The sequence below is a fragment of the Haliotis asinina genome, chromosome 8, assembly GCF_037392515.1.
Source record: "Haliotis asinina isolate JCU_RB_2024 chromosome 8, JCU_Hal_asi_v2, whole genome shotgun sequence".
In the NCBI taxonomy this organism is placed as follows: domain Eukaryota; kingdom Metazoa; phylum Mollusca; class Gastropoda; order Lepetellida; family Haliotidae; genus Haliotis; species Haliotis asinina.
The window spans coordinates 66,380,817-66,399,014 of NC_090287.1; the positions used below are offsets into that span (position 1 = coordinate 66,380,817).

The 18,198-nt window shown below is 43.9% G+C and overlaps 2 protein-coding genes across 2 annotated transcripts; both read left to right on the top strand.

Annotated features, from left to right (window-relative positions):
• Window positions 1–1,534: 1,534 nt before the first annotated feature.
• On the top strand, window positions 1,535–17,806 carry LOC137294840 (CAAX prenyl protease 2-like). Its single transcript, XM_067825965.1, has 9 exons — window positions 1,535–1,672; window positions 3,592–3,697; window positions 4,001–4,081; window positions 4,961–5,021; window positions 6,315–6,373; window positions 12,310–12,418; window positions 12,945–13,016; window positions 13,651–13,713; window positions 14,010–17,806. The coding sequence occupies exons 1-9, from the start codon at window positions 1,557–1,559 to the stop codon at window positions 14,207–14,209; spliced, it is 867 nt and encodes a 288-aa protein (XP_067682066.1). The 5' UTR covers window positions 1,535–1,556; the 3' UTR covers window positions 14,210–17,806.
• LOC137294259 (uncharacterized) lies at window positions 6,573–9,532 on the top strand. Its single transcript, XM_067825265.1, has 5 exons — window positions 6,573–6,601; window positions 7,219–8,229; window positions 8,420–8,649; window positions 8,924–9,195; window positions 9,449–9,532. Exons 1-5 carry the CDS (start codon window positions 6,573–6,575, stop codon window positions 9,530–9,532), a joined length of 1,626 nt encoding a protein of 541 aa, XP_067681366.1.
• Window positions 17,807–18,198: the final 392 nt, after the last annotated feature.

An 18,198-nucleotide genomic window follows, 5' to 3' on the forward strand; every position in this document is an offset into this window, starting at 1 on the left:
TAAATTAACCTAAACGGTGGTTAGGGTATTTATCTTCATTTCACACACACACACACACACACACACACACACACACACACACACACACACACACACACACACACACACACACACACACACACACACACACACACACACACACACACACACACACACACACACACACACACACACACACACACACACAAGCACACACACACACACACACACACACACACACACACACACACACACACACATGCCAACTGAATTAGGAATAGGTTACTTCGTTACTAAGAACTGCAACTAATACATTATAATATAACATGTCAGTTACCAAGTCCCATGCACAAGAATATTCCTGTAGGACAAAAATCTACCCTAATCTCGCAGATCTACTCTCGTCTTGCAGATTTACCATAATCTCACCCATCTACACTCGTCTTATAGATCTACTCTCATCTAACATATTTCATCTTGTCTAACAGATCTACTCTCGTCTCAGAGATCGACTCTCGTCTCACAGATCTACTCTAGTCTCACTGATCTACTCTACTCTCACTGATCTACTCTAGTCCCAGTGATTTACTCTAGTCTCACTGATCTACTCTTGTCTCACTGATCTACTCTCGTGTCACTGACCTACTCTAGTCTCACTGATCTACTCTCGTCTCACAGATCGACTCTCGTCTCACAGATCTACTCTCATCTCATAGATCTACTCTCGTCTCACAGATCTACTCTAGTCTCACTGATCTACTCTCGTCTCACAGATCTACGCTAGTCTCACTGATCTACTCTCGTCTCACAGTTCTACTCTCGTCTAACAGATCTACTCTCATCTCACAGATCTACTCTAGTCCCAGTGATTTACTCTAGTCTCACTGATCTACTCTTGTCTCACTGATCTACTGTAGTCTCAATGATCTACTCTAGTCCCAATGATTTACTCTAGTCTCAATGATCTACTCTAGTCTCACAGATCTACTCTAGTCTCACTGATCTACTCTAGTCTCACAGATCTACTCTAGTCTCACTGATATACTCTAGTCTCACTGATATACTCTAGTCTCACTGATCTACTCTAGTCTCACAGATCTACTCTAGTCTCACTGATCTACTCTAGTCTCACAGATCTACCCTAGTCTCACAGATCTAGTCTCACAAATCCACCTTAAGTAGTCTCGCGTATATCAGGGAGACTATATATGCAGTTGTAGATTATCCCTGCGTGTATATATCTACCCTTGACACAAGTATCTAATTTCGTCTCATAGATCTTCTCTACTTTCACAGATATGCCCTTGTCTCAACATTTTCCCAACATTTTTTTCGTACTGCATGGCAAGCGTCTATAAACCCCTAGGTCATGTTTCAGTAGTTCAGAATTCGAGTACATGACACGTTTTATGGACAACAACTTCTTTTTATTCAGATTTCGTTTACCTGTTATTAATTGCTCACAGTGGTTTTATTTTCTGTCTGTGTCTCTCCTTGCATGTATGGGAACAGATAGAATCAAGTGGAGACAACTCGCAGCGGCCACGTCACTCTCGCGGACTGGAGAATGTTTAAAGATGGCGGGTATTGTGTTCGCGCTCGCAGCATGGCAAGCTGTATTACTTTGTCTGTTGTTTGCAGTAATGTACGTTGGCAGTCTATATGTTTGGACAGCCACGGTGACCAAAGACCGGTATGCTTATTTAGATGTTTCAACACTTTATTGTAAAGACATCGGAAACTTTTCATATTTGCCGATATGTCAAACAGCAGGTTGGTGGGAAGGTGTTGTAGAACCTGAATAAGTTCATACCGCTTTGCACAAAGGATGTGTTATTTTCAGATTGCAGGGGAGGTAATCGGGGTTGACGAACGAAGTTTCAGATGCACTTTCCTGTATTTCCCAAAATTTGGTCGTAGGCGTTCAACTTCTTAACTTCATTAAAATTGTAAAGTTACGTTTGTGATAGTTTCATGAAATGAAATGTAATGTCATGATAGCAAGAAAAGCTTGAAACTCTCCACTTCCTTGATGAACGAAAAAAGGCTAAAACAGACTTTAAGAGACAGTCTTTACTTGACTGCAGATGAAAGGAACAAGACAATGAAACTGGTTGTTGCCTTTTCAAACATGCTCATAATCATTTTCTGTGTTTCATGTTGAAAGGGCCTATACATATTTTAATCAATGAAGGCTATGCAAATTAACGGAACGTGTTATATATGTAATTTAACGCTTTATCAGTAAAGTGTGCATTCTAGCCCTTTTGCAATCAGGCCAATCAGGGATGTGAATCAGTGTTCGAAATAATCGCTGGCCCGGAGGCCCAGTGCCAGTTGTTATTGTATTGGGTGGTCAGTTTATATATATATATGTATGCCAGTGCCAGTCGTTATTTGTGCCTAGGAATGTCAACACCAGTCAACAAATAGAAATGTGTCTCTGCACCATAGGATTCACTATCTGATTTTGTAGAAACAGTGTACAGTGTAGTCTGTTTTGGTTTGGCGTTAATAATATGGGCTTGCAGATTTCATTCAGGGCCTGTAGATCTTAAAACCTGCTGGCCAACTGACAAATTAAAGTATTGTAAACACTGACTGGAACCCACACTCTCAGAATTGGGAACGTAATCGCCAGCACACAAAGTCAGCCATATGCTGCAGCCTATGTTGTGATAGACTGAGTAAAAATCCTCGACTCAACATATCCAAATACAAGCCACTGATTGCTTTGTGTCCATGACACCCTTAGAGGTTGAAAATCATAGTTTATAATTGCCACCAGGTATATACTTGCACAAAAGTCATAACTGAGCATCACATATATGAGGACAAACATACAGGTGTAGAAGAGAGATGCTATTGTTGTGTTTTGAGCAGTTTTCTGGAAAATGATTGTCATTACTGCTTTGAGAAATAAACTGCACTTCATTGTTGTCAAAAAATAATTGTTGTATACTTGGGTGCATAATTGTATGCCTATTTGAGTGCACATTCACATTTGCAAGATGAAAGATTTTAATTAGCTTCTTCCCTAAAATACTTAACAAGTAAAATTACATTTAATTCTGCAGCCTGTCAGATAATGTTGAAAGGATTTGACACTGATGTTCCAACATTGTATGAATTTACACATTTGGTATAAAAACTTCTGAAAAATTTGGAAACAATTTTGATACATTAATTGTAGGACATTAGAAATAATTGAATAGGCAAAGTAATGTTCAGGATTGTACTTTCTTACTAAGATACTAATCAAAGTATTTTTGGGTTTAGTCCAATCTGAGCTTCAAACACTAAAGTTTAGCTTAAAGTACCAGAATTTGCTCTGTTCTGTTCTCCAACCATACCAGAATCTCTACTTTCCTAGCAAAGTGTAATTCCAAATATATCATGTTAACCACGTTGTAAAAGATATTGTGTATTTTTTCAAATACAGCTTCTTAAATATCCACTTTTATTTATGTTATGATGTTTATTAACGTTATGAAAGGATGTTATCCGTCCTTACTTTAGTTGTGCCATGCTCTTCTGAGAATTATCTGTTGATTTATTCTATAATGAAATGTGAATAAATCAGAGACTTCCTGTACGTTCCCTGTCTTTTAGTGATCACCCAGACACAATCAAGCGACGATTCATAAGTGTGGGGATTATCTCCCTTGTTGTTCCGCCCATGTTGTGGGTCTTCAGTGAATACCAAGATTCAGATCAGGTAAGGCCAAGTCGTGGTGGTCACCAGTGGATTGAAAGATGAAATAGGGTTTAACACTAGCTCAACATTATGTCACTGGCATCATTCATGTATGTCTTTGTGTCTGTCTGCTCTAGTGTGGACTAAACGCTGTTTATAGTGCTACAGTGATGGACAAGTGAGATACCACAGTTTTAACAAGGGTATACACAGAATGTCATGCTGTGAAATGTCAGTATTCTGAAAGAACTGTTTGAATGTTTTTGTTGCTATGTGTGGTTATATGATGATGATGATGATGATGATGATGGTGATGTGTTTCAGGCACATGGCCTACTTTCATGGCTGGGGATTCGGTTCTGGGGATTTTTGCCTGCACTCTTTGTTCCGCTGATACTCACAATGGTTAGTGTCTGTCACCTGTAATCATGGTAATAGCGTCTCTCTATATGTATCAACAATTTGGCAGTCTAAGTAAACTTATCCTCAGTACTTTTCGTTACACTCCACCACTGAGTCTAACAAAACCTTATGGGAGGTCTTGTCAGGTAACCTTTGAGATTGACCAATCAGAACACAGCTTACCAAATCGTGAAAGTGCACATTCGCACATCCCTTATGAATTTTTTATGTCGAAAAAGTTCGTACCCGAACGATTCCGAATGCTATTTAGCGTGTGATCGCTTCTGGGTGATGCACACGACATACGTACTGCCATGACAATGGTGAGTAAACAGTCACTGAAAATAGTGTTTTTGACAATATTCAAGGATGTTATCTTGCGGAAATGGTAACCATGTCAACAGAAACCCCCAAAGTGTATATACTGCAGGTCAAATAACTGTGTTGTATGCTGATTTTTGTTTGTGGAGAGATCTGTATCGGTGACCTGAATATTTGGAAAGTCCCTCTGATCTCTAAATAGTAGCCGTTGTCTGATTGGTTAAATCTATTTAACCGTCTCAGATTTGATTGGACTGTCATTGCTTGCTCAAAGGTTACCTGACGCGACCTTCTACTAGGTTTCATTAGACTCAGTGGTGGAGTGTAACGAAATACATTGAGACGAAGTTTACTTAGACTGACAATTTGGTGTCCTCACTCTGTGTTTAGTATAGCTTCCAACTTACTATCACACATTTATTGTGGCCATCAGTAATTGTGACAGTAATTGGTCCCAATGCAATGACAGGGATTCTCCATTAACAGGTAGCATGATTTTGCCACACCTTTATGTTGCTGTTCATGTTTATCATTCATCCATCAGTTGCACATGTTCTGTAGGTGCTTTTCATGGGACCACTGGCTCTGCATTACATAGATGGAGTGTTCCGACTGTATCTGGGTAAGTACTTCACTGTGCCGGATATTGGTGCTGGAATGTTGTTCTCTTGAATTTTCTCTATCATGTCTCTCATTTTATCGTAGCTGAGGACAGGATGAATGGAAAGGATAATACAACATTACCATTTGAAAACTGCCCCAAATAAACAAATCTTGTTCAGGCAGGTTATTCATTTATGAGCACTTAACCAAACCATGCCATGTTATTGCTGTAATATTGCTGACTTTTGTCGGCCATGTTGTTGTAATACTGCTGTGTACTGGTTGCGATGTTATTGTTGTAATATTGCTGACAACTGGTGGCCATGTTATTGTTGTAATATTGCTGACAACTGGTGGCCATGTTATTGTTGTAATATTGCTGACAACTGGTGGCCATGTTATTGTTGTAATATTGCTGACAACTGGTGGCCATGTTATTGTTGTAATATTTCTGACAACTGGTGGCCATGTTATAGGTGTAATATTGCTGACAACTGGTGGCCATGTTATAGGTGTAATATTGCTGACAACTGGTGGCCATGTTATAGGTGTAATATTGCTGACAACTGGTGGCCATGTTATTGTTGTAATATTGCTGACAACTGGTGGCCATGTTATTGTTGTAATATTGCTGACAACTGGTGGCCATGTTATAGGTGTAATATTGCTGACAATTGGTGGCCATGTTATTGTTGTAATATTTCTGACAACTGGTGGCCATGTTATAGGTGTAATATTGCTGACAACTGGTGGCCATGTTATAGGTGTAATATTGCTGACAACTGGTGGCCATGTTATAGGTGTAATATTGCTGACAACTGGTGGCCATGTTATTGTTGTAATATTGCTGACAACTGGTGGCCATGTTATTGTTGTAATATTGCTGACAACTGGTGGCCATGTTATAGGTGTAATATTGCTGACAACTGGTGGCCATGTTATTGTTGTAATGTTGCTGACAACTGGTGGCCATGTTATAGGTGTAATATTGCTGACAACTGGTGACCATGTTTTTGCTGTAATATTGCTGACAACTGGTGGCCATGTTATTGCTGTAATATTGCTGACAACTGGTGGCCATGTTATAGGTGTAATATTGCTGACAAGTGGTGGCCATGTTATTGTAATATTGCTGACAACTGGTGGCCATGTTATAGGTGTAATATTGCTGACAACTGGTGGCCATGTTATAGGTGTAATATTGCTGATTGTTGTTAGGCATTTGTATTTAGTACTGCTGACTACAGGAGACTGTCCTAGCTGCGGTAGTGCTAATTACCAGTAATATGTTCTAATGACATATTTGCTGTAGAGCCACGTTACTGGACCAACAGTCTGAGCAACCTGATCTGGATTCGCAACCACATCGTAGTGAGTACACGCTTCATCTCTCACCTGACTTGATCAGACTCATATATGTAAATCATATCTGTAAAAAATAACTCGAAGTATGTTTGATGAAAAAAAATATTAATAAAATTATTCAAAGCCAGTATTGCTGATTATGCCAAAACTTCAGTAAATACTGGATTGTGATTGGTTAATTAAAGTCATTCAGAGGTATATAATCATGTTATATACCTCTGATTTTCCACCACAGTATGTATTTTTTTATTGTATGGTAGAATGGTAGAATGGAGATAAACTTATTATTCGTTCTATACTTCTGATTTTCCAACACAGTACATTTTTCTCCAAAATATTTTGTGACCCATTCCTGGTGAGGTGATTTTCCAGTCACCTCCAATCCAAGCATCAGTAAATCTCCATGCCAGCCCCAGTTAACCCAGTTAACTCCATCCCAGCCCCAGTTACCTCCATCCCAGTATCAGTTAACTCCATCTCAGCACCAGCTACCTCCATCTCAGCACCAGTTACCTCCATCTCAGCACCAGTTACCTCCATCCCAGCATCAGTTAACTCAGTTAACTCCATCCCAGTATCAGTTAACTCCATCCCAGTATCAGTTAACTCCATCCCAGTATCAGTTAACTCCATCCCAGTATCAGTTAACTCCATCCCAGCACCAGCTACCTCCATCTCAGTATCAGTTACCTCCATCTCAGTATCAGTTAACTCCATCCCAGTATCAGTTAACTCCATCCCAGTATCAGTTAACTCCATCCCAGCACCAGCTACCTCCATCCCAGCACCAGTTACCTCCATCCCAGCACCAGTTAACTCCATCCCAGTTAACTCAGTTACCTCCATCCCAGCACCAGCTACCTCCATCTCAGCACGAGTTACCTCCACCCAGTATCAGTTACCTCCATCCCAGCACCAGCTACCTCCATCTCAGCACGAGTTACCTCCATCCCAGTATCAGTTACCTCCATCCCAGCACCAGCTACCTCTATCTCAGCACCAGTTACCTCCATCCCAGCACCAGCTACCTCTATCCCAGCACCAGTTACCTCCATCCCAGCACCAGCTACCTCCATCCCAGTATCAGTTACCTCTATCCCAGCACCAGTTACCTCCATCCCAGTATCAGTTAACTCCATCCCAGTATCAGTTAACTCCATCCCAGTATCAGTTAACTCCATCCCAGCACCAGCTACCTCCATCTCAGCACGAGTTACCTCCATCCCAGCACCAATTACCTCCATCCCAGCACCAGTTAACTCCATCCCAGTTAACTCAGTTACCTCCATCCCAGCACCAGTTACCTCCATCCCAGCACCAGTTAACTCCATCCCAGTTAACTCAGTTACCTCCATCCCAGCACCAGCTACCTCCATCTCAGCACGAGTTACCTCCACCCAGTATCAGTTACCTCCATCCCAGCACCAGCTACCTCCATCTCAGCACGAGTTACCTCCATCCCAGTATCAGTTACCTCCATCCCAGCACCAGCTACCTCTATCTCAGCACCAGTTACCTCCATCCCAGCACCAGCTACCTCTATCCCAGCACCAGTTACCTCCATCCCAGCACCAGTTACCTCCATCCCAGTATCAGTTACCTCTATCCCAGCACCAGTTACCTCCATCCCAGTATCAGTTAACTCCATCCCAGTATCAGTTAACTCCATCCCAGTATCAGTTAACTCCATCCCAGCACCAGCTACCTCCATCTCAGCACGAGTTACCTCCATCCCAGCACCAATTACCTCCATCCCAGCACCAGTTACCTCCATCCCAGCACCAGTTACCTCCATCCCAGTATCAGTTACCTCCATCCCAGTATCAGTTAACTCCATCCCAGTATCAGTTAACTCCATCCCAGTATCAGTTAACTCCATCCCAGCACCAGCTACCTCCATCTCAGCACGAGTTACCTCCATCCCAGCACCAATTACCTCCATCCCAGCACCAGTTACCTCCATCCCAGCACCAGTTACCTCCATCCCAGTATCAGTTACCTCCATCCCAGCACCAATTACCTCCATCCCAGCACCAATTACCTCCATCCCAGCACCAGTTACCTCCATCCCAGCATCAGCTACCTCCATCCTAGCATTAGTTACCTCCATCCCAGCACCAGTTACCTCCGTCCTAGCACCAGTTACCTCCATCCCAGCACCAGCTACCTCTATCCCAGCACCAGTTACCTCTATCCCAGCACCAGTTACCTCCATCCCAGCACCAGCTACCTCTATCCCAGCACCAGTTACCTCCATCCCAGCACCAGTTACCTCCATCCCAGTATCAGTTACCTCTATCCCAGCACCAGTTACCTCCATCCCAGTATCAGTTAACTCCATCCCAGTATCAGTTAACTCCATCCCAGTATCAGTTAACTCCATCCCAGTATCAGTTAACTCCATCCCAGTATCAGTTAACTCCATCCCAGCACCAGCTACCTCCATCTCAGCACGAGTTACCTCCATCCCAGCACCAATTACCTCCATCCCAGCACCAGTTACCTCCATCCCAGCACCAGTTACCTCCATCCCAGTATCAGTTACCTCCATCCCAGCACCAATTACCTCCATCCCAGCACCAATTACCTCCATCCCAGCACCAGTTACCTCCATCCCAGCATCAGCTACCTCCATCCTAGCATTAGTTACCTCCATCCCAGCACCAGTTACCTCCGTCCTAGCACCAGTTACCTCCATCCCAGCACCAGCTACCTCTATCCCAGCACCAGTTACCTCTATCCCAGCACCAGTTACCTCCATCCCAGCACCAGCTACCTCTATCCCAGCACCAGTTACCTCCATCCCAGCACCAGTTACCTCCATCCCAGTATCAGTTACCTCTATCCCAGCACCAGTTACCTCCGTCCCAGCATCAGCTACCTCCATCCCAGCACCAGTTACCTCTATCCCAGCACCAGTTACCTCCATCCCAGCACCAGCTACCTCCATCCCAGCACCAATTACCTCCATCCCAGCACCAGTTACCTCCATCCCAGCACCAGTTACCTCCATCCCAGTATCAGTTACCTCCATCCCAGCACCAGTTACCTCCATCCCAGTATCAGTTACCTCCATCCCAGCACCAGTTACCTCCATCCCAGCACCAATTACCTCCATCCCAGCACCAGTTACCTCCATCCCAGCATCAGCTACCTCCATCCTAGCATTAGTTACCTCCATCCCAGCACCAGTTACCTCCATCCTAGCACCAGTTACCTCCATCCCAGCACCAGCTACCTCTATCCCAGCACCAGTTACCTCCGTCCCAGCATCAGCTACCTCCATCCCAGCACCAGTTACCTCTATCCCAGCACCAGTTACCTCCATCCCAGCACCAGCTACCTCTATCCCAGCACCATTTACCTCCATCCCAGCACCAGTTACCTCCATCCCAGCACCAGTTACCTCCATCCCAGCACCAGCTACCTCTATCCCAGCACCAGTTACCTCCATCCCAGCACCAGTTACCTCCATCCCAGCACCAGCTACCTCCATCCCAGCACCAGTTACCTCCGTCCCAGCATCAGCTACCTCCATCCCAGCACCAGTTACCTCCATCCCAGCACCAGCATCAGCTACCTCCATCCCAGCACCAGTTACCTCCATCCCAGCACCAGTTATGTCCATCCAGCACCAGTTACCTCCATCCCAGCACCAGTTACCTCCATCCCAGCACCAGTTACCTCCATCCCAGCACCAGCTACCTCCATCCCAGCACCAGTTACCTCCATCCCAGCACCAGCTACCTCTATCCCAGCACCAGTTACCTCCGTCCCAGCATCAGCTACCTCCATCCCAGCACCAGTTACCTCCATCCCAGCACCAGCATCAGCTACCTCCATCCCAGCACCAGTTACCTCCATCCAAGCACCAGTTACCTCCCTCCCAGCATCAGTTACCTCTATCCCAGCACCAGTTACCTCCATCCCAGCACCAGCATCAGCTACCTCCATCCCAGCACCAGTTACCTCCATCCCAGCACCAGTTACCTCCATCCCAGCGCCAGTTACCTCTATCCCAGCACCAGTTACCTCCATCCCAGTATCAGTTACCTCTATCCCAGCACCAGTTACCTCCGTCCCAGCATCAGCTACCTCCATCCCAGCACCAGTTACCTCTATCCCAGCACCAGTTACCTCCATCCCAGCACCAGCTACCTCCATCCCAGCACCAATTACCTCCATCCCAGCACCAGTTACCTCCATCCCAGCACCAGTTACCTCCATCCCAGTATCAGTTACCTCCATCCCAGCACCAGTTACCTCCATCCCAGTATCAGTTACCTCCATCCCAGCACCAGTTACCTCCATCCCAGCACCAATTACCTCCATCCCAGCACCAGTTACCTCCATCCCAGCATCAGCTACCTCCATCCTAGCATTAGTTACCTCCATCCCAGCACCAGTTACCTCCATCCTAGCACCAGTTACCTCCATCCCAGCACCAGCTACCTCTATCCCAGCACCAGTTACCTCCGTCCCAGCATCAGCTACCTCCATCCCAGCACCAGTTACCTCCATCCAGCACCAGTTATCTCCATCCCAGCACCAGTTACCTCCATCCCAGCACCAGTTACCTCCATCCAGCACCAGTTACCTCCATCCCAGCATCAGTTACCTCCATCCCAGCACCAGTTACCTCCATCCCAGCATCAGCTACCTCCATCCCAGCATCAGTTACCTCCATCCCAGCATCAGTTACCTCCATCCAGCACCAGTTACCTCCATCCAGCACCAGTTACCTCCCTCCCAGCATCAGCTACCTCCATCCCAGCATCAGTTACCTCCATCCCAGCATCAGTTACCTCCATCCAGCACCAGTTACCTCCATCCAGCACCAGTTACCTCCCTCCCAGCATCAGTTACCTCCATCCCAGCATCAGCTACCTCCATCCCAGCACCAGTTACCTCCATCCCAGCATCAGTTACCTCCATCCCAGCATCAGTTACCTCCATCCCAGCATCAGCTACCTCCATCCCAGCACCAGTTACCTCCATCCCAGCATCAGTTACCTCCATCCCAGCACCAGTTACCTCCATCCCAGCATCAGCTACCTCCATCCCAGCATCAGTTACCTCCATCCCAGCATCAGTTACCTCCATCCTAGCACCAGGTACATCCATCCCAGCACCAGGTACATCCATCCCAGCACCAGTTACCTCCATCCAGCACCAGTTACCTCCCTCCCAGCATCAGTTACCTCCATCCCAGTATCAGCTACCTCCATCCCAGCATCAGTTACCTCCATCCTGCATCAGCTACCTCCATCCCAGCATCAGTTACCTCCATCCCAGCACCAGTTACCTCCATCCTAGCACCAGGTACATCCATCCCAGCACCAGGTACATCCATCCAGCACCAGTTACCTCCATCCAGCATCAGTTACCTCCATCCCAGCACCAGTTACCTCCATCCAGCACCAGTTACCTCCATCCAGCATCAGTTACCTCCATCCCAGCACCAGTTACCTCCATCCCAGCACCAGGCACATCCATCCCAGCACCAATTACCTCCATCCCAGCACCAGTTACCTCCATCCAGCACCAGTTACCTCCATCCCAGCACCAGGTACATCCCTCCCAGCACCAGGTACATCCATCCCAGCACCAGTTACCTCCATCCAGCACCAGTTACCTCCCTCCCAGCATCAGTTACCTCCATCCCAGCACCAGGTACATCCATCCCAGCACCAATTACCTCCATCCCAGCACCAGTTATCTCCATCCCAGCACCAGTTACCTCCCTCCCAGCATCAGTTACCTCCATCCCAGCATCAGTTACCTCCATCCCAGCACCAGTTACCTTTTGCTTGGGCCTATACATATAATGTATTTAAACTTCTATCATGTTGTGTGTTTAGAGACTACATGTTATTTGTTATCCTAGATGACATTCAACATGCAGCATGTCACTACAGATGTCAAAATTCATTTTCTTTCAGGCACCATTTTCTGAAGAGTTCATATTTCGAGCCTGCATGCTGCCAATCTTGGTGCCAGCATTTGGGCCAGGATCTAGCATATTTCTCTGCCCATTATTTTTTGGAGTCGGTGAGTCCTGGCCTACTAATGCTTCATACATTTTTATAGACTTTATTGACAACAGAAATAATGTACATCTAGTCAGAGAGCAAATGATGCCCACAGTACATGTACATGATGCAGAATATCATAGTCAACCGACATCAATGATACCTTGGCCTACCTTGCTACTGTGAATTGATAATACAACAGTGCACTCCAGCTTGCATCCCTAATTAATCAGCGATGTGTAGTTTGTTTTGTCTCACATAAAGCTAACTTTCTACTTTTGTTACTGAAGGAATTACCATTGCCCTCTGCCATTAACGTATTTCATGCATACCATCCTCCTCTCTCTCTTCTTAATCCTTATCCTTGTAAGTAGTAGTATTCTGTAGCACTGCACTCTTGCTTCATAAATATTGATACAGAAATGTTGCATAGTAACATAATAAACAAGTTGTCATCCATAAAGAATCTTGTTTAATTTTACTCCTGTCATAATCCTAGTTGCTAGAACCAAGTAATGCTCTTTCCCTTCATTCTTTTGTTTTAGCCCACTTTCATCACATGATAGAAAAGATCATTCAGGGTCAACAGGAAGTCCTGGAGGCATTCAAACAGTCAGGTAACCATGTCAGCACAGGGTCTGTTTTTCTGAGTATCAATCACTGGGTCAACGTGCCATACCGTGAGTTAATTGTTCAAGATTGTGTCAACTTGCCATGTAATGAGTTAATGGTTCAAACACTGGGTCACCTTGCCATGTAATGAGTTAATGGTTCAAACACTGGGTCACCTTGCCATGTAATGAGTTAATGGTTCAAACACTGGGTCACCTTGCCATGTAATGAGTTAATGGCTCAAACACTGGGTCAGCTGGGCATGTAATGAGTTAATGGCTCATACACTGGGTCACCTTGCCATGTAATGAGTTAATGGTTCAAACACTGGGTCACCTTGCCATGTAATGAGTTAATGGCTCATACACTGCGTCAGAATGGCATGTGGGGTGTTGGGGTAGTCTGATGGTTAAAGCGATGGCTCGTCACGACGAAGACCCATTTTCGATTCCCCTGCAAATGCACTATGTGTGAAGCCCATTTCTGGTGTTTCTACTGTGATGTTGCTGCATCATTGCTAAAAGCAGTGTAGAACCATGTTCCCTTGATCACTCACTCATTGTGGCATGGAATGAGTTAATCATTTTGAATGATGTTCTAGTAAAACCAGAAAATACCATGTAAATATTACTGTTGCAGTGTTCCAGTTATTCTATACAACCATATTTGGGGCATACTCCGCATTTCTCTTCCTCAGAACAGGTATGTCTACAGCTGTCTTGCATGATGCCTAACATGTCTATTTCTTAAACTACTCTCATGTTGAAATCTTAGTATGATTGTGTTTCAGCCATGTTTGTTCAGTCATGCATGGATATGTCTGTCGGTCTGTCTCATATGACATGCTTCACATTTTTATGGCTCAAGTGTCATTTGACAAAGCTCTGCTACCAGCATGTAGTTGATGCATCAGGTCTCAGCTGTCATGTTGTTGATGCATCAGGTCTCAGCTGTCATGTTGATGCATCAGGTCTCAGCTGCCATGTTGTTTGTTGCAGGTCACCTGATGGCGCCTGTCATTGCCCACGCCTTCTGTAACCACATGGGCTTCCCAGCCTTCAATGAGGTGATGGGCTACCAGAAGCCCACCCGCACCAGACTTGTCACCTTCTTTGTAGCGGGCATGTTGCTGTGGATTGTGTTGTTATACCCAATGACTTCTCCCTGGCTGTATGCTAATGATGTGTACAGTGTGTGAATGATGTGTTGATGCTACTCCACTGCTATGTGACAACTGTGTGACGAGAGTGAGAGGAAGTCGCGGCTTCAGACCCACTGAGAGCTGCTGATGCTACCTGTCTCCATCACCAGGGGATGTGCAATATCCACCTGGCATAATGGACTGCAGGTGTAACCATGGAAACAGTTGACCTCATCAGGGATTTATCCATGACTTCCATAAACCCAGTAATGATTTCACATCACATTGTGTAGGTTATGTTCAGGGAGGTCACAGGAATAGTTTGATGTGTTGAAGCGACAAGGGATGTTGTACATGGTTCAGCACACAGGATCTGCTTGATTCGTCATGAATGTTATCACATGTGTGGATAGAAATATGAATGAATCTTTACTCTTCTTTCTGTTCTTGCATGTTTCAAATTATAATATCAACAGTCAAAAATGTTTGCTTGATACAAATATATTGGTAATGCTAAAACATGCCATAAAGTTTGCCTAAAATATCTGAACAGTAGCATGTATATCGTGGAATGCATATTTCCTTGAAAAATACTAAGTACAATCAGTACGAACATTTATTCAACAATTAGGTCAAAGATTTAATCATATATGAATTTCTTCCTGAAGTTGGAAGTAATTTCAGTAATTTTAACTGTTTGCATATATTTGATGTCGTGAGAAGTCCAAAACTTGAAGTACATGAAATGAGAGAGGCTAGTTGTAAGCCATTGAAACATGTGATGCATGCCCTACCAATTCCGTTATGGTGGGCTCAAACTGGCCCTTGCTGTACCAGTACATCAATCTAGAAAAGATTATATTTTCTTGTAGGAAAGTGTTTTCAGATATCTGTAAGACAATGGATTGTTTCTAAGACTGAACATTTGCTAAATCTTTTTTTTTTTTATCACTGTTGACATATTTGTGTATGACTGCTGACATTGTGGTGTGTGCTATGTTGATGTGGGTAGACTGACATGTTGTCATGACATGTCTACTTGTCATGTTGGTGTGTCATGTTGTTGTGTCATGTTGACATGTTATTGGCTTGTCGTGGTGGGGTGTCATGTCGGCATGTCAAGTCATGCAAGACACTTGTGCCTTCTTGTGTGAGATATGAAAGGATCCATTAGTGTGAATCCATTACTATGCCTTCAAACACATGAATGTTGGCAATGAGTTTTTTCCATAAGCAAAGAGGGATTGCTTATAATGGATCATCCCAAAATGTGTCATAAATTGACTGTCCATTGGCTGTGGATGATCAATTGGCTGTGTGTGACATCACAATGTGGATTTGGATTGTGTGATATGACTGTGAATATGGATTGTGTGACATCACAGTGTGGATGTGGATTGTGTGACATCACAGTGTGACTGTGTTGTGTATCTTGTGAGGGACTGTAGGTTTTTTGTACAGGTCTTTCTGCAAGGATTTAAACTGATGCTAGTGAAATGTCAGAGGTAAATGGACATACCTGGGCGTGTTTACTGACAGTAGTAATCAGGGGATGTTGAGGTCTGTATAGCAGGAGAGGAAGGTTTCTTGGTGGAAGGTCTGTGAATGGGTATTTGTGTGTGCGTGTTTGTTTTGTTTTGGGCTTGGTGGGAGGAAAGGGATGGATGTTGATTGATGGTGTTTTGGAACAAGGAGGCCTGTATATATTTGGTGGGGGGGGGGGGGATATTTGATTGGGAGGAAGTTCATCTGTCCTTGACTGGGACTACATGCACAAAGCTATCTTAAGCCTATGCTGTAGCACTAAGATTGCTTTGTGCACGTGAGCCCAGGCATGGGAAATAGTGACCAACTGTTACTCTCAGCATGTTAGACAGATTTGCAATGACTGCATTCAGTCCCACAACTGACTTGTCAGGGACAACGTTTTTCCATTCTTCCAGAGTCCTACTGAATTCTACCAATTGAAAGCCAGGATGATAGTCCATTGAGGTGAAAAATGCATGCGGTGAATCCAGTGGAAATGCCCAGAAGTTCCATTCCATTATCTCAGATCCGTTGTTTCATCTCTAATGTTTCAGTCATAGAGGATTAGTTTCATATGAAAATATTCAACATGTTTATACGAATACGAATACATGAAGAAATTACATTCCATCTTTTCATTTGTCAGATACTTGTTACCCATTTTTTGCCAAAAAGTTAAACTCTTCTTGAAATATACTGTTTCCATGATCCATGGGATCTTGTGTGTTGCCATGACAACAAGGGGGTGTGTGTTGCATCATATTATCTTGGGAGGACAATCACAATGTTTATGATGTGGTCGTGTAGTGTACAGTTGTAGACATTACCTGTCTCATAGAATTGTTAAGCAAGAATTCTGTCATTTGTTGCTATCTTTTGTAAAGGATATTCATGAAGTTATATTTTGTTGGGGTTTTTTTTTTGACTGGAAGGATGCCCTGTCTTACTGTCTGCATGTACAGTTGGTGCCAAACTCTTGATAGCCAGACATGTAGAGGTAATACATGACTCCAAACACAAAGGTGATCCTTGAGTTCCATTCAGCAGTCATCGGCAAGTTTCCCATCATTAGAACAATACCTGCTAATGGTTAGTGTATGTAGTTTTCTTCATAAATTCAGTAAACATTCTAATAATTTTTTACCGATATTGAGCTGAGTATGTGTGGTATGTGTGGTCAAAAGGTGGTCATCATTTTGCAAATATGTTCATAAATACCAGGCATATTGGTGCGCTAGCCCTGAGTGTAAGGCGAACCATGAGATCATTTTATAATAAACTTCCTTGTTAGGAGCGATACTAATTCTATGACACCTGTTCAGATTTGCAATGTTCCATGAAGAATGGAGTGGTTACTTATTTATGTCAGCTTTAGGAACACATTCTACAAATGCTCATGTCACTTCTAGTCAGTGCTAGTCAGTATTCATGGTGCAGTAATCACAGATTTAAGTATAGCAGCATAATGTATTGACGTGCACAAGTATGTGACTAGTCGGCAGTATCTGTGTGATATATGTGTCACATGAATGTATAGGAACTGTGATTTGTTCTCACTTACTACATGAAGTGTGATATCATATTTGCACCCAGTAAGTATGATATCATATCTGGTTCATGAAATATAACACTACATTTGAAATTTGACATGATATAACCCAGAGGTGTGACACATTGTCTCCAGAGCAAGCCCTTAGTATTGGATGTAGGAGACTTTCAGCACAATATTGGTTACATTTTAAACATGGAACAATTAGCTGAAAGTCTTCATCAAGATTGATAGTGGAACAAATAACAAAACCTATTCCAATTTGCCATGGAGACCTTTAGGAGTTGGCTGACTATGGAATTAAGGCCACTGATCATCCCAACAGGATGTATGTACACTCATCTCTACACTAGTATGTACACTCAGGCAGGCAGTATTCACTGAACCCTCAGTAATGAGGGGTATCTACACTGGGTACATGGTGGGATTCGCACCACAATACTGTCTCCACTGCAGGCACCCAGTGTGGGATACTTTTCTTGGGGCATTGTGCTTTCTTGTTTCTTTTGACATCCTCTTGCATTTTATCAGAAATATGTAATACTGGATCATGAAATAAATCATTGTTTCCTGCACAAGTGTGTCATAGTTTGTCCTGATTGTTTGGAGCACCAAGACACATGTAACCACTTCTTGGATTTCCTCCAACCAAACCGACCTTACAACATGGCTTGCTCATTAAAGAACTGAAGCAAACATTATATGACATACCAGACAATCATTTCGCACTGTCTCAACACGCCAGTGCTAATGCCCCAAGTGAACATGTTAAGTGTTGTAAGGATATGTTTGTTTTGCTTGGTTCCAAGGTATGCACAAGACAATGTTTCATTTCAAACTGGATTCATGGCTAATATACTGACAAACTGAGAAACAGTCGGGGGAAACCAGGGTCTGAGCACACCTTCATGACTTTCTCATGTGCCAGAGGCGTGAATCTTCACCTCAGATATACTAAGTTACACCGCCC

What these genes read in the sequence shown, in the direction of transcription:
- LOC137294840 (XM_067825965.1), top strand. Translation starts at nt 1,557, where the DNA reads ATGGCGGGTATTGTGTTCGCGCTCGCAGCATGGCAAGCTGTATTACTT. An exon ending in TTCCGCTGATACTCACAATG is followed by an intron (nt 4,082 to 4,960) that starts GTTAGTGTCTGT and finishes CATGTTCTGTAG; the next exon opens with GTGCTTTTCATGGGACCACT. An exon ending in ATTTCTCTTCCTCAGAACAG is followed by an intron (nt 13,714 to 14,009) that starts GTATGTCTACAG and finishes TGTTTGTTGCAG; the next exon opens with GTCACCTGATGGCGCCTGTC.
- LOC137294259 (XM_067825265.1), top strand. Translation starts at nt 6,573, where the DNA reads ATGTTATATACCTCTGATTTTCCACCACA. An exon ending in ACCTCTGATTTTCCACCACA is followed by an intron (nt 6,602 to 7,218) that starts GTATGTATTTTT and finishes CCTCCATCCCAG; the next exon opens with CACCAGCTACCTCCATCTCA. An exon ending in TATCAGTTAACTCCATCCCA is followed by an intron (nt 8,230 to 8,419) that starts GTATCAGTTAAC and finishes CCTCCATCCCAG; the next exon opens with CACCAGTTACCTCCATCCCA.